The following is an 11,200-nucleotide window of genomic DNA, read 5'->3' as shown; positions in this document are numbered from 1 at the left end:
CCCCATTTCTCTGATCTGCTTCTGCAAAGTCATGGGTCAGGGCTGCAGAGCCGCTCAGTGTGGTCTGAGTCCAGCGTGAATAAAAACAAAAGTCCTGGGGCTGGGAGACCTTTGTCACTCCTGGGCCAAATGAGGATTCCCCCCGGGGAGGGGCACAGGCCTTCAGCAGGTGCTCAGCCAGAACTCCGTCTGTCGCCATGGGATTGCCTCGGTCTGAGGGTGGAGGGGACACCCTGGGGTCACCGGGTTTAAAGCCGTGGCCACGATGGGACCCAAACACTGAGTAATGGTGTTCTCCTGACTCGGCCTGGAAGCCACAGTCTGATGAAGGGGCAAGCCTGCCTTTGAGTGCGTTATTTTTGTTTCCACTTTCAAAGGTCGTGTTTGCGCCTCGTGTGTTCTAGGTGAGGAATCGTCCCCTCTTGGCCACACTTGAGCTAAAAGTAGGTGTCGGGGAAGGGCAGTGAGACATGGTGGAGGGTGACTCATCTCTGCCTGGACGGTCCCTCCCACACTGTCCCCCAGCAGCTGTATGAGACACCTTGCCCTTCTCCACCTGACCTGCGGAAGACCGAAGCGGGGTGGTCTAGAGCACCCTCTTGCCCGGACCAGCAATGTGAGCAACAGAACAGCCCTCCAGGACCACCTCCCCCCAAACAGGTGACCCTCCAGTGGTTCCCAGCAGAGGCGTCACCGGTCACTTTGATCTCAGTGGTGTCCCAGGGGCCCACTGTGGCGTCTGCGAAGACACCGCCTTCACTCCTTGTTGGTCACTTGATGCGACCGGATGCAGGTGCCAAGGACCCTGGGGCAGCGCCCCCAGGACAGTTTCCACCCAGTCCTTCCAGAGAGCAGTGGGGACCCCGACATGGTGGCTCCTCCTAGGGGGTCCTCCCTCCTTCCCCCATGGGCTCTTCCTCTCTGAAATTGCATCTTCTAGAACGTTCCCCTGGTTGTGTGCTTCCATCCCCACACTTGGGGCAGCTTCCTTGTTCCTGTTTCTCTCTGGGTCATCAGGTCACGTCCTTGCAGCCAGATGGTGGCCCCTGGGGAAGGCCTCCATGGCCGATGGGCTGGTGGACAGCCCCGTCCCCCCCACCCGTTTGCCCAAGCAATCTACACGGGGCAGGCAGCATCTGTGGTACCTGTCACAAGGTCCACTCTCCACGGGCACATGTGAGCCAGCAGTGACGGATAAGAAGCGGGACAAGGGACAGCAGTTCAGCCGAGATGGCGGGACAGGTCCTGCCCTGGTGGGGCCAGGGGGGCACCCTTGGTTTTGGATGTGTCCCCGCATTCCGTGGGTGCTGCCCTGGGGGTCCTCGTGCCTGTCCCCTCCCCCATCCAGCCAGGTGCTGGGTTGCAGCGTGCACGAGAACATCCAGAAACTCAGAAATGTAAAATGACGGGAAGATAGGTTTTTAAAATTGAGGCGTGGGGCAGGGGTGCCTCTTCCGGTGAGCCGAAGGAGGCCATAAGGAGCGGCCACTTCTTGCCTCCACGCTATTTGCTCTGTAACAGGATGGAGAGTCGATGGCAGAGCGTAGCCTACCCTCATCCTGGCCTGGAGACGAGGTGGGGGGGTGGATTGCACCCCACACACCACCCACTCCAAGGGGCAGGTGAGCTAAGCTCACGAGGACTAGCTGAGGAGTGGGCGCATGACCTCCCAGCCCGCTGGCCCAGAATCCCTCCACACTGGCAGCTGGAGGTGTGGTCCTGGGATTCCCGCCTTCCCATCCCTGCCCCTGGCTCCTGAGCAGTGCGGTGCGTCAGGGTCAGCCCACAGACCACGTGCTTCAGCATCCCACGCCAGGGCCGCCGCTGCTGCAGTGTCCACGCGGATGGGGCCTGAGCCACCGGCCCTCTGTGTGTGTTCACACCCTAAAGTGAGACCTGCCCAAGGTCCCGGCCCACCAGTGAGGATGCGACCTTTGTCTGCTGCCCCTTGCTTCTCTGCTTTCCATCCGGCCCCTTCCTCAGCCTGCGGGTGGGGAGGGATGAAGGCAAGGCGGGGTAGCCGGGAGTCCTCCCAGCGTCTCTCCCAGCCTCCCACTGCCCCCTGCCCCGCCCAGTCCTGCTCCTGCCCCCGCTCCGGGCTCCAGGCTTGGGTTTGCAGGGCTGAGCTTGGCTCCTCCTCAGGGTCTTGGCGGAGAAAGTGCAGAGCAGCAGTTCCCTCCACAAAGCCGCACTGTTCTCAGCAAATCCTCCCAGGAGCGGGATGCATTTTTTTCAAGTGATTCAGCAGCACGTGAATGGGAAGGGCCCCGAGCCCAAGGCTTAGGAGACCGTGATCAAGGCCTCTGGCGTGAGATCCCACTGGGCCGACAGCAAGAAAGGAGGAAGGGTGGTGGGGCTTGAGTCGCGGTTCTATCCGGGTCCTGGGCGGGGGGGGGCGGTCAGGAGGGCAGCTTGAAGTGGGGCAGTGAGGCCTGCAGCGTGTGTCTGCATGGCAAGGCTCTCCTAGAGTTGCTTCTCTCCTGCTTCCCAGGGGAGCCAAAGCAAACGAACAGAAAATGGAGATGGGCAAGCTGGTCTCCATGGAGACGGGGCATCCAGTGGACAGCCGCTCACGTGTGTGTGCTAGAATCTTGAGCAACAAGGGCGGGCCTGGCAGATCCTCAGGTAGCAGGCTCTCAAGCAGCGTGGACCAGGGCTGGGGCTGTGGTGCTATTTCCTGTTGTCTGTCTGCACCGTCCCTGCCCCACCCTCGATTCCCGAATAAACACATCTGCGATGAGCAGTTATCATTCCAGGAGTTTTTGACCTTGGCCTGAATCATGCTGGCCAAGTCTTGACCTCACCCTAGAGAGCCCAGCCCTGCTCTGCCCTGGACATCTGTTGGCTCCTGGAGTTGGGGAGGTCTGGGAAGCTTTGGGGGACCTGGTGGTGGGGGCAGGGTGCGGTCTCTCACAGCTGCTGCAGGGACAGATGAAACCCTCAGTTGCCTGCAGCATCTCAGGGCTGTTTCTGATTACTTCATTTCCCTGAAAGCAGCGAACTTTGAGGTCTCCCCCAGCCGGACTGAAAGGGGCCCGGCCTTGAGGCCAGGAAAGGCAGAGCTGAGTACCCGGGGAGAGCTCCCAGGGCTGTGTCCACCAAGGGACATCTGGGAAGGTGAGGGCTGGGTGCACAGTGAGGCTGGAGGGGAGGTGGGGCTGGATGCTCCCAGGGATTTCCAGGCACCAGGCCAGCGCTGACGTCATGCATTCCTGTGACATCTCCCAGGACCCGCAGCCACACCCTGTTTCCATGTGCTGTTTAGTAGGGAGGGGCGTGGCCCTGAAACGTGGGGCATCAGAGCAGTCTGCAGTCCCTGTGAGCATGACCCTGTCTCTTAAGTCACCATCTACCCTCCCCCCATCGCCACTCCAGCCAGAGAAGTTTGTCTCCCCTGCCCCCACTAAACAAGCAGATGCAACCCCATTCCCAAGGCTCACAGTGTCTTTACCACACACCCCATGGCCCCCTGAGATGATTTAGTTACATGCAAGCAGTTAGAACTCTTTCAGTAATACCAGGCCACAGCTCTGAAAAAATATAATCATTCCATTACAGCTTCAGAGGGCAGAGCAGCCAACTGTGTGTCTGGGATGGTAGATGCAGGAAGAGGGTGCCCCTCGCTCTCCTGACTCTAGCCTCAAAGGTTAGTGGCAGCTAGGATAGAGGTGCCCCCGTTCACATCCCCCTGAGACTTGGAACACGTTCATCAATCAAAGGTTAAGGGGCCTCAGCCAGGTCAACCAGCCTACAGTGTCACTGTGTTCACCCAAAAGGGACAGGAGACCGTCAGCTAAAGTGGCAGCCCCAGGATGTCACTGCAGGGATTAAGCAAAGACTTCGGTGGCTCTGTGATTTGAGGGTATAGATGTCTACACTCGAGGTGCCCATTCTCCAGTGAGTGTAGACAAAAGTGTGGAATCCTCCAGCCCCCTCCCAAGTACCCCAGTGGAGCAGAGCACAGCTGGAGAGTGGGGGTCTGGAGCCCAGCCTGAAATGAGTGGGGGCTAGGAAGGACTGATGCTGAAGCTCCAGTACCTTGACCACCTGATGCTAAGAGTTGACTCATTGGAAAAGACCCTAATGATGAGAAGGATTGAGGGCAGGAGGAAAGGGGGGCAACAGAGGATGAGATGGTTGAATGGCATCACGATTCAATGGACATGAGTCTGAGCAAACTCAGGGAGGTCGTGAAGGACAGGGAAGCCCGGCGTGCTGCAGTTCACAGGGTTGCAAAGAGTCAGACATGACTTAGTAACTGAACAAGGTCCTGTCTGGAGCAAAATTGTTTCTATCTGAACTGTTCTGAAATGGTTGGTGTGTAATTCTTCCCAGAGACAAGCAGATGGACCAGGCGACCCTTCTGTTTGCAAACCAGGGCTCCCATTCCAGGCACAGCAACAGAGCGGCCCCCCATCCACTCTTGACTGGGGCCAGTAGGGTCTTTGGCTGATGTGCTGGCCAAAGTCCCCTGACCCCTCCCCTGCAGTAGGTGACTCTCAGGCCGTGTGTCCCTCACCAGGGGGACCACTGGGCATTTTCCATGTGACTGTGAGCAAGATTGAAGAGCAAGGCAGTGGGGTCCTGGTTAATGCCATCTCCCTGGGCAACCCTCCCAGGTCCAAGCAGAGGCTGCGGTAGGTGCACTGGCCTGGGAGAGGACTGGTGGCTTCTGTAGACACTGAGCCACCCTTGTCAGCTTGAGTCAGTACACACGTAAGGTTCAGATGGTTCAGGCCGGATTTTGACCTTGTATTTAGATGGATGTTTTTCCGAATCCTGGAGATGCCCACAACTCTTCCAGGCAGACCCGTGATTTTTTTATTAAGCTGGAAGCTGTGCAAGGGCTGGCACTGGGCGCTTGGGATTCAGGGATGTTGAGTGTGTTGGGGCAAGGCTGTGAACATTTACAAGTCAGAGTCCTGACATCCAGGGGCTTACCGTGCTCTGGGGTCAGGAGCCCATGTTGGCAGAGTGGCCTCACTGGGAAAGGTCCTATAGTACATACACGTAGCATATGGGGTGCCTCCAGAGAGCATTTGGGCCCGTGGCAAGACAAGATAATTCAGTTTATTTCAGTGTGAAATAAATGAATTTCAGAAAGGCAGTTCTCCTTGGGGGGTCTGGCTTCCCCACAGACTATGTCCTTGGCTTATTCTTAGCCTCCATTGCTTCCCCGATAAGGTCCGCAGACACTGGAGGACTCATGTCAGTGGGAGAGACTTGAATCAACATGGGCCGGTCAAGTGTGCTGTTCTTCTGGCCACACCATGTGCTGGGGACACCCAAGATTTCCTGCCCGTCCTCTCCGTGTCCCCTCCCCGGCTCCCCACCCAGGGCAGTGGCACAGTCTGGCCTCCGTTGGTTTTGCCTGGGCTGTCGTCATCTCTCAAAGTCTGAACGTCGCCTGTGTTCCTTGGATGGTCGTCCGCAACCTTGACTTTCCATCCACTCCGTTCTTTTCCATCCCATATCTGGCTGGGCGGACTAAGGATTGTTTTTGCAGGCTCCTAGTGGGGGAAGTGACGTCGTGTGGTGTCCACAGCCCAGGGGTGGGGCCGGGTGCTCTGCGGTCGCGTGTGCTTTGAATTAAGTCCACGGTTGTGCATTCCAGTAGCCAACATCTGGCGGTGAATTCATCAGCCAGCAAATCACCCTTGATCTCAAACCCAGATGTTGTGTTCACAGCCGAAGGGAAAGAAACAGAAATTTGAGCAGCCTGGGGAGAGGCCATCATTTTGGGGTGCAGAGCAGTCAGAACAGGGATCTTTGTAAAGACCCTTCCTCCTGCTGCTGCCTTTGGTTCTTGAGGGGCAGGGCGGTGGAGCAGAGCTGTCTGCTCGTGGGGGTAGACAGGACATAACCTGATCCCCAGCCCCAGGGCCAGACATTGGGCTCAGCACGCAGCAGGTGTTTGGTAAACAGGAGTTCATGCCTCGATTTTAATTTCTTCCCGGATTCTTTGGGTCTCTTCGCTACTCCCCAGCCCTGTCCTTTGGGCCTGGGTGTCAGAGAGGCCCTTCCCTCACTTGGAGTGGCTCCAGTCCAGAGCTCAGGGTGATGCCATCGTTCTGGGTGCAGGAAACGTGTTTCTGGAACGTTCTCCTTGTGTCTTCCTCTGTCTGCCGTTGGCAGGTAGAGATGGTGCTCCTCTGTTTTCCAGCCCATCATCCATCTGTCTTGCCTGGGTTGGATCTTCTTGAAGGCAAGCTTTCTTACTGAAGACTTTCCCCTACCTTGCACCTTTTTCCCTTTGGACAACAGAATGGGGGTCCGGGTTTGTTCTTAAAAGGTAGCCCAACTCTGAGCTTGGCAGGGAAGACAGTCCCCACTCTGACTCGTGCTGGGGGCAGAAAGCTGAAGGTCAGGATGTCCGTGGATGAGCTGGCTGGGGTCCACTGAGATGCCATCTCGCCCTCCCTCTCATGTGGGGCCTAGACATCTGTTTCCCTTTGGGTCTGCTATCTGTAGCTTGCCCATGGGATCCTCTGGTTGTAATCAGTTCCTTTGCCAATACTTACATGTGTCTCCCCACCCCCACCCCATGCAGAGGGTGCTGAGCCCAGATGGCACCTCGCATCCAGGTGGACAGGAATGTGCCCAGCCTCTCTCCTTCGTGGTTGGAGGGTGTTGATGCTTTGGGGAAGGTTTTCCATAGAACTGAGCTCTTTTTTCTCTCTTTCTTCTCACTTTCTTTCCTTCTCTTTGTCTTTCATTCTGTAAAACATTGAGACTCAGTTCACAGACCCTGAAGAATCTGAACTCCTGTTCCGTGGTGACAAGCCCAATCAGAGATCCTCCCCACCCCACCCCCGACCTCCCTGCCGGGAGCTCAGGGGCCAGTGAACATTATAGGCTTAACTCTCTTCTTTTCTGACAATTTTTTGAAGACGAGCATGTGGTCTGTAGCCGCAGAGCAGGTCCTCCAGGAAGCTGTTACCAGACCCAGATCTGGCGTCCGCGATGCCCAGGGTGGGTTCCCTGGGCCTGAGCAGTGAGTGTGGTGCGGGTCTCCTAACTCCTCGCCCCCCTGGGGAGTGAGAGAATCGGTGCCATTCTTCCCCGTGGGGCTGTGTTTGCGCTGAGCTGCGCATGCATTGTGTGCCAGGCATCTCTTAGGCCCAGCTCTTCCTCCCCTCCCTCACCCTGAGGGTGTGCCCATTCTGGCGATGGTGGTGTTTCTCTGTTTCAGAAATGAGTAACTGTGTCCCAGCAAGGCCAGGGAGCTTCCCTGAGGCTGTGTCGCAGGGAGGGGCTACGGCAGGATGGAGTCCTGGTGCTGCCCACTTTCAAATAAGGACCCAGACTGCCCGAGAGCTTTAGGAGCTTTTACAAGGGAAAAATGCATGGACCTTATTGTGTGGAATGGAATGGGGTCTCTTGGCTATTTGGGAGTACTTTTTGCTTATTTTCCTTTAAAAAAAAAAATTGGTTTCAGTGTAGTTGATTTAAGTGCTGTTAATTTCTGCTACACAGCAAAGTGATTTGGTTATATTATATACATTCTTTTTCATATCCTTTTCCATTAATGATTTATCACCAAATATTGAATATTATTCCCCGTGCTGTATAGTAGGACCTTGCTGTTTATCCATCCTGCATATAATAGTTTACATCTGCCAATTTCAAATTCCCAATTCCTCCCTCCCCCCACACCCCTCCCCCTGGACAGCCAGAGTTCTGCTCTCTCTGTCTGTCTGTGTTTCATAGATATTGTTCATTTGTGTCTTTTTTTTGGATTCCACATGTAAGTGATATCATATGGCATTGGTCTTTTTCTGACTTGCTTCACTTAGTGTGATAATCTCTAGGTTGATCCATGTTGCTGCGAATGATATTATTTTATTCTTTTTTATGGTTGAGTAACATGGATGAAATGTTACTCATCCATTCATGTGTCAGGGGACATTTGGGTGGTCTCTGTGTCTTGGCTACTGTAAATAGTGCTGCTTTGAACATGGGGGAGAGTCTGTGTATCTTTTTGAATTTCAGTTTTATCCAGATATATGCCCAGGAATAAAATTGCTTGATCATAGGGCAACTCTAAGTTTTAGTTCTTTGAGGAACTCCATCCTGTTTTCCATAGGGGCTGCACCAACTTACATTCCCACCAGCAGGGTAGAGGGTTCCCTCTTCAGCATTTGTTATTTGTAGACTTTTTAACGATGGCCCTTCTGACTGATGAGCGGTATTACCTCATGGTAGTTTTGACTTTTTGCTTGTTTTCTGATGGTCAGCAGAGTGTTCATTGAACACCTGTGATGCAGTAAGCATTGTGCAGAGTGCTGGGCCTCTGAACAATAGTACCAAGCAGCTTCAAAAAGCACGCAGGGCTGGGTACACCATAACACAGTTCGGCATTGCTTCTTGTAGACTCATGATCTCCTTTGGATGTTCCTGGTTCATTTGATAGCGTGCGCTGAGGACGACACTGTGGAAGAGCAAACTTGGGACAGACTGATCTGATGTTTGCTGATGCGCAGAAAAACTTCCGTGTAGTGTGGCGATAAGGTATAGACTAGGCAGGCTGTAAGAGGGACCAAGACAAACCTCACCTGTGTTGCCATCCAGTTATCTCAGGTTCAGCTCAGCAAATAGAGCTAACTGTTCTATGGTTAGAACATAGCTTCTGCCTGTTAGATGCTCCCTGGTCTCTGCGTAAACAAGGGCACAGGTGTTTATAGCAAAATGGATGAGAGGTGTGGGATATACATCAGGTGCCACGAGAGGACAGGATTTCCCGACGGAAGATGGAGAAGGGCTATTTCAGCTGGGTCTTGAAGGATGAATAGAAGTTCTCCAGGCAGAGAGGAGATGGCATTCAGGGCTGAAAATATGGACACCTCTGGGCAGGTTCAGATTCAGGAAGTATTATGGACTGGCGGAACAAACAAGAGCGGGTGACCCCCAAGGCAGCCAAAATAGTCACTGGCTGGTGCCAGGTTGCCAGGAGGATGTTTAGAGGGCAGCAGCGGGCGGCCAAGGAAGATGCTTGAGCTGGATGGGGTGTGGCCGTGAAAAGGCAACACGTGCTGGGGTGGGAAGATGGGTGGAGGGGTGGGAAGAAACGCTGAGATCAGGACGACCTGCTACAAGGGCAAGGCCCTCTGTTCTGGCGTGGCCCACCGCTTGGCATTTCCTGGATGTGGCTTCGTAGGTTGGGGCCTGGCTCAGCCTGGGAAACAGGAACCTGTGGCCTCCACCAGTCATGACTCAGCGCCAACAGAAGGAAAAATAAGGATGGCTTTGCGCCGGGGCGGGGAACTGGAGCTGGGGCGGGGCACTGGAGCTGGGGCGTAGGGCTCTGGTGCCAGGCTGGGATCCAGAGAGCATTTGGGGGATCCAGAGGGGTGGGCACAGATGGGGGTCTGTGTCCTGGACCTCCCTGCTCTGTAGGAAAAGACCGCCCTGACCAGGGGCTCTGGAATTCCAGCCGCTCACTGGGGTGGAGGGTGGGAGGCTCCTCCAAGCCAGGCCCTGTCTGCTCCTTGTTTCTCTATCTTGCTCACACCCATGCTCACGTGACACTCATCCACAGTGACCCTGAACAGCCAAATCTTGAAGGACAAAGCTTTTAAAGCCATTAGAATGGCCTGTGCCACCAGCTGACGAGCCTCAAAATGAAAAAAGGGAGGGAGGGCTCTGCCCAAGTGACAGCGTGAGCTGCTGATCCCCGCCTGTCAGGTTACAGGGCAGAGCAGGGTCCCGGCTTAATTGCTGGTAGGAAGCCCTGGGTTGCAGGGCCTGCGAGCAGCCTCAGGCCTTGGGGAACATTCCGGAACCTTCCCAGCCTGACCTCTTCCCCTCTCCTCCATCTCGTGTCAAGGTCCAGGACCATCCTTCTTTGTGTTTTGGCCTTTTCCCTCGGCATCTGTCCCTTTTTTCTGCCACGGATGCTCTCAAATGTTTCCTTCTCCGTTCCACGCACTTTGGGTTAAAATGTTTGACCTTTCTCTGCCATTGCCTCTGATAGAATGTGTGTTATTACAAAAAGCAGCCCCAGGATGTTTCTCAGGGACATGCAGAGGACGGATTCAGAGGCTGGCAGGATAGACTTTTTTGATGTCAGACCCCCAACCTAAATATGATGGGGCCTGTTGCAGGAAGGTAACTCCCCCTCTACCTTCAGCCTGAAAAAGCCTGACTGACCGTAGGCTATGGGAGGAGGCGGGCAGGGTAGGACTTTCACCATCCTCAACTGCGTGAGCAGGATGGCAGGCCAGTCAGTGTGCTCATCTGCTTTCCCAGCCACCGGTACGTACACATTGGAGAGAAAAGGAAAAAAGCCCCAGAGTCCCATTGTGTGAGATCCACAGTGATCCGTGTTCAAATCAGTGATGGCCTCAGCCACCCCCAGGTCTTGAGGGACAAGAGCTGCTCCGGGGTCCTGTCAGCAGAGGGCTCTGGCGTCATTCCTGGTCTGCCCCCTCTGGATGGGGTCCAGTGCTGTGCCCAGGCTGGGATTACCTGCCCTTGCCTCCTGCCTCCCTGCTGCCACCTCCACCCTGCCGCCCCAACCTCGGAGCCAGGACAGTCTTGTGGGGGACTCTGCTCACCTTTGCATCTTTGTTTTGCAGTGATCAGGGCCAAAGCAGTCAATAAGAAGGAGGTGGACTCTGGCAACGACATCTACGGCAACCCCATCAAGCGGATTCAGTATGAGATCAAGCAGATAAAGGTAATGGTGGCCGTCCTGGGCTTGCTGTGTCCGGCAGAGCCGTGGGAGGTTTGGGAGCACGGCAGGGTGTCCCGCTGTCTCAGTGCACCTCTAGGTCCCTAGAACTGGCCCAGCCATGCATGGGGCGGACGGTGAGGAGCAGGGGCGTCAAGCTGCAGGTGGATCTGATTCTCCTTAATCTGTAAATGCCAGAGAACTTGGGTGTACATGGTATATTCCCATTGGCTCAGTTCTTCCATAAATGTGTTATCTTCATTCTGATGGCTATAAATCAGTGGCAGAGCTTCAGTGTTAAGTCACCAACTTCACAGCTTCTGTGGAACATTCCATGAGTGCCTCTCCGCCTCTTCCATGGTGGGTGGGTTCATAGGCAGTGGGAACTTGGCCATTGTTTCTGGGAGCCCACAACCAACGGGGCAAATGACCTAATTCCCCAAAAGTGCGAGTGGGCTCCGGTCTTGCCTGGTTAGCTTTACTTTCAAGAGGAGTGAGGATTTGGAGAGAGGCCGGCTCCTATGGAGA

At 55.0% G+C, this 11,200-nt stretch overlaps 1 protein-coding gene across 1 annotated transcript in view; it reads left to right on the top strand.

The window, feature by feature from the left end:
• Positions 1-11,200, top strand: part of TIMP2 (TIMP metallopeptidase inhibitor 2) — a 54,376-nt gene that overhangs the window by 27,077 nt on the left and 16,099 nt on the right. The window contains exon 2 of the mRNA XM_070389200.1: positions 10,578-10,678. Coding sequence (XP_070245301.1) covers positions 10,578-10,678 — 101 coding nt within the window. The remainder of the gene's footprint in view (positions 1-10,577; positions 10,679-11,200) is intronic.

The sequence above is a fragment of the Bos mutus genome, chromosome 19, assembly GCF_027580195.1.
Source record: "Bos mutus isolate GX-2022 chromosome 19, NWIPB_WYAK_1.1, whole genome shotgun sequence".
Taxonomy (NCBI): domain Eukaryota; kingdom Metazoa; phylum Chordata; class Mammalia; order Artiodactyla; family Bovidae; genus Bos; species Bos mutus.
The sequence above is the reverse complement of the archived record's forward strand: the minus strand, read 5'-3'. Positions and strand labels throughout refer to the sequence as shown.